The following is a 3,474-nucleotide window of genomic DNA, read 5'->3' as shown; positions in this document are numbered from 1 at the left end:
GTCCCTGATCTGAGCCTTCTCCAGATGTTCCTGTCTACACTAGATGTGAGTCCTGTCCTCACTGCCTTTGGAGCATTTCCAGCAGCACCTTCTTCCTGGAGTTTTGTCTTCTCCTCCTTTAGTTCCAGCTCATCCTTGTGCAGAGATAGATGAGAAAGTCTTGTCGTGATGTCCACTGGGCTGGTCTCAGCCTGTTGTTGCCATCGAGTCACTTCCAACTCATGATGACCTTATGTGTCCAATCTTTTGTCCATAGCAATGACTTTCCTAAGGGAATAAAGTGTGTATTTTAAAATCTGTTTATTTTATTGTGGTGAATACACTGGTTGCCATTGTAACCAGTCTCACTGTATAAGTCAGGGACGATAATTACACGCACAATGCTGTGTAACCATCAGCACTAACCACTTTCAAATCCATCTGCTTATCTGTCTGTCTGTCTGTCTGTCTACCACCTACCTACCATTCTATCAGTAGATGTCTGTCTTTCTAGCCACGAACCAGCTACTGATTTATCTGCCTGCCTACCTGTCTGCCCTGCCTACTGTGCCTATCTATCCTACGGCAGCACGCCAGCACTCCCAGTGGGCCACTATACAATAAACACTGCGCTGACCCACCAGCCGCTCCCTGGAAACCCTGTATAGGGTCGCTGTGAGTCGTAACTGACCCGACGGTAATGTAACGTCATGACAACAGCATCTGTGTCTGCCTACGATGACAACCTGAGCTGTGTGTGTGTTTCCCTGTCTTCCAACCACTAGAATGGGCACAAAGGCCCCGAGCCCCCTTGCATGGAAATGTCGAGACCAGCCCAGTGGACACAGCCAGCTCGATATTGCCCTTTATAATGAGTTATTTGTGAAATTCAACTTGCCTTGATAGAATGCAGCACCTCCCAGAAGTCTTTGAATTACAGCTCTAAATAATTTACAATTTCTAAACTATTTTTAATACTGTTTTTAATGTTTTGAAGTTTTGTTGACCATTTCGCAATCTTCATTTAGGAGCCTCGTCCTTCACTGGCAGTGTGTTCGTTGTGTGTGCGAGCGAAGAAGCTAATTGGTCTCCTTCTCCCCATCTGTGTTCAACATTTAACTACATGTTTCTATCCTGGTGTTTTCTTTTCCTCTGCAGGTGTGAGCGCCGCTTTGAGGGACACGCCAACCGCTGCCACCCATGTGGGGTGGCCATCAGCGCTTGTGGACGGCATGTGGCTTGTGGTGCTGAGGACAGATGTGTAGGTGCCTTAGTAGCATGTGTGCCCTTTGGGTTCTTCAGGCACATTTCTGGGTTCCATCACTGTGCAAGCTGTTAACCATTACTGCCGATTAGGATAAGGACCGGTGTTAAGCTGGACAGTGGTCAATACTTGGAGATTCTGGCACAGTAATTCAGCTGTGGCTCTGTAGAGTAAGCACTGGACTGTGAACCACAGGGTTGGGAGTTCGAGATGAGGCTTTCTGCTTCCACAAAGATTTACAGCCTTGGAAATCCTGTGCAGGGTCACTATGAGCCCGAATGGACTCGACAGCACTAATCCCAACAAGGGATGACAGACCCTTCTTTTGTTGTTAAGTGGAGCTATTTGGGACATCAGTGATTCGTGTGGTCATTTCTTAATCATAATACGACTGTTTCTTGAATGTCTCCTGTGGAAGGGTTTCTTAGGTGCTGCAGTTTCTCTCGATGACGCGATAATATTGATAAATAAAATGTTAGATCATGTCTGTAATGGAGTACGTGCCTTTGCCAAGTTAGACCCTGGAGGAAAGTGTGTTTATTCTACGGAGACGCAGACGGCCGAGGTGCCTTGGAAGGCAGACACCCAGACCTGGTGATCTGTGTCCGAAAAGTCGCCGCCTGGAGAGCAGTTCTGCCCACGTGGTGGCACTGAGAGTCAGAGTCGACTCGCTGTCCCCTAACGATAATTTACATGTGGACCATGTAGGGCTGCTAACCACACGGCAGGCAGTTCCTTGGAAAGCCTACACAGGGTCGCTGTGAGTTCAAACAGGTTCAACCACAGCTAGTCATTCTGTGTACGCAAATTTTCATGTCTCGTCAGTCAATACTGAGGACTAAAATGGCTGGCTGGGACATAGTGTTGTGTATGCCTAACTTTATTGGGAACTGCTGATGACTTTTCACCCAGGTTATCACTCACACATGCACACACAAAGCTACAACTCGAATGGCAGACGACAAACCGTGTGGGGTCGAGGCTGCAGTGTGGCAGAGCGTTCAGGTGAAATGTCTAACGACCTGGGGTCAGAAGACAGAAAGGGAAGAGCTGAGTGCACCTGAAGAATTTGGTCTTTGTCCTTGATCCCTGAGACAGAGTCTCTAAAACCTTGGAATTTCCCTCTTAACACAGCATCTTCAATGAGACTCCAGACCTCACCTAACCAAACAGATTGTGTGAGAGAGATGACTCTCATTTGAGGGCTGGCCTGACCCTCCTCATGGTAGCTACCTGGTGTCAGGGAGGAGGGCGGAAGGTGGACTTCAGTCCCGGTAAAGGCAGTGGACACAGATGCTCCTGGGGCTTGCTGATTGGTGGAAGACACAGGCGGCAGGTTAGACGGTGCATTGGACTTTTGGGGAACACAAGAGCTCCATGCTGTCACCCTTCCAGATCTCACCTTCGATGTCTTCTCCTGTGTCTCCTTTTCACTGTCATCAGTCTGTCATCATAAGACCAGCTCTTGTGAATTCTGTGAGCCAGTCTGCTGAACTTTGAACCCAAGGGAGCCGGTGGTCAGAAGAGAGGATGCTGTGGAGCCCCCAAGCGTGTGGCTGCTGTCTGAGACCTGGGAATGACTTAGCCCTCTGGAGGACGGTGCCCTTTAACCTGTGAGCTGACCGGTGCAGGTGGTCAGGGTCACGGCAGAAGTGCTGCATGTGTGGCTGGGGACAGAGCCGAGGAGCCGAGAGGAACACAAGTGGTGGTGGGCTGCTTTGATGGGTGACGTGGATTGGATTGCTCAGTCCTAGTAACTTACTCTACATGTCCTACTTTCTTGAAGAAAAAAATCAGGTTTATGAATAATATCAAATGAACATACCACACCAGATGTTGTACATGATATGTTATTGGTGTTAAGTGCTGTCAAGTAGGTCACAACTCACAGCTACCCTGTATAGGGTTTCCAAGGAGCAGCTGGGGATTTTGAACTGCCAACCTTGCAGTTCTAACTGACCTTATGGTCGAGGGCTTATTCTGCAGCGCCACACCAGGACTCGACGATATCCTGCAGAGGTTGTGAAGGGTTTTGTGGACAGTGGAACACAATGCAGATGTTACTACCAGCTGTTCCTTAGACACACCTGTACAAGGTCGCTATGAGTCAGAACCACATCAGCGGCACTTGTTGTTGTTGTTAGGTGCCATCGAGTCAGTACTGACCCATAATGACCTTATGCACAGCAGAAGGAAACACTGCCCGATCCTGGGCCAACCTCACTACTGTT

The 3,474-nt window shown here is 48.6% G+C and overlaps 1 protein-coding gene across 1 annotated transcript in view; it reads left to right on the top strand.

Moving 5' to 3' along the window:
- Positions 1-3,474, top strand: part of WDR27 (WD repeat domain 27) — a 124,786-nt gene that overhangs the window by 116,058 nt on the left and 5,254 nt on the right. Inside the window, exon 22 of the mRNA XM_006876183.1 lies at positions 1,138-1,240. Coding sequence (XP_006876245.1) covers positions 1,138-1,240 — 103 coding nt within the window. The remainder of the gene's footprint in view (positions 1-1,137; positions 1,241-3,474) is intronic.

This window comes from Chrysochloris asiatica, unplaced genomic scaffold (genome assembly GCF_000296735.1).
Source record: "Chrysochloris asiatica unplaced genomic scaffold, ChrAsi1.0 scaffold00361, whole genome shotgun sequence".
NCBI classification, from domain to species: domain Eukaryota; kingdom Metazoa; phylum Chordata; class Mammalia; order Afrosoricida; family Chrysochloridae; genus Chrysochloris; species Chrysochloris asiatica.
Note: the sequence above shows the minus strand (reverse complement) of the source record. Positions and strands in the feature narration are given on the sequence as shown.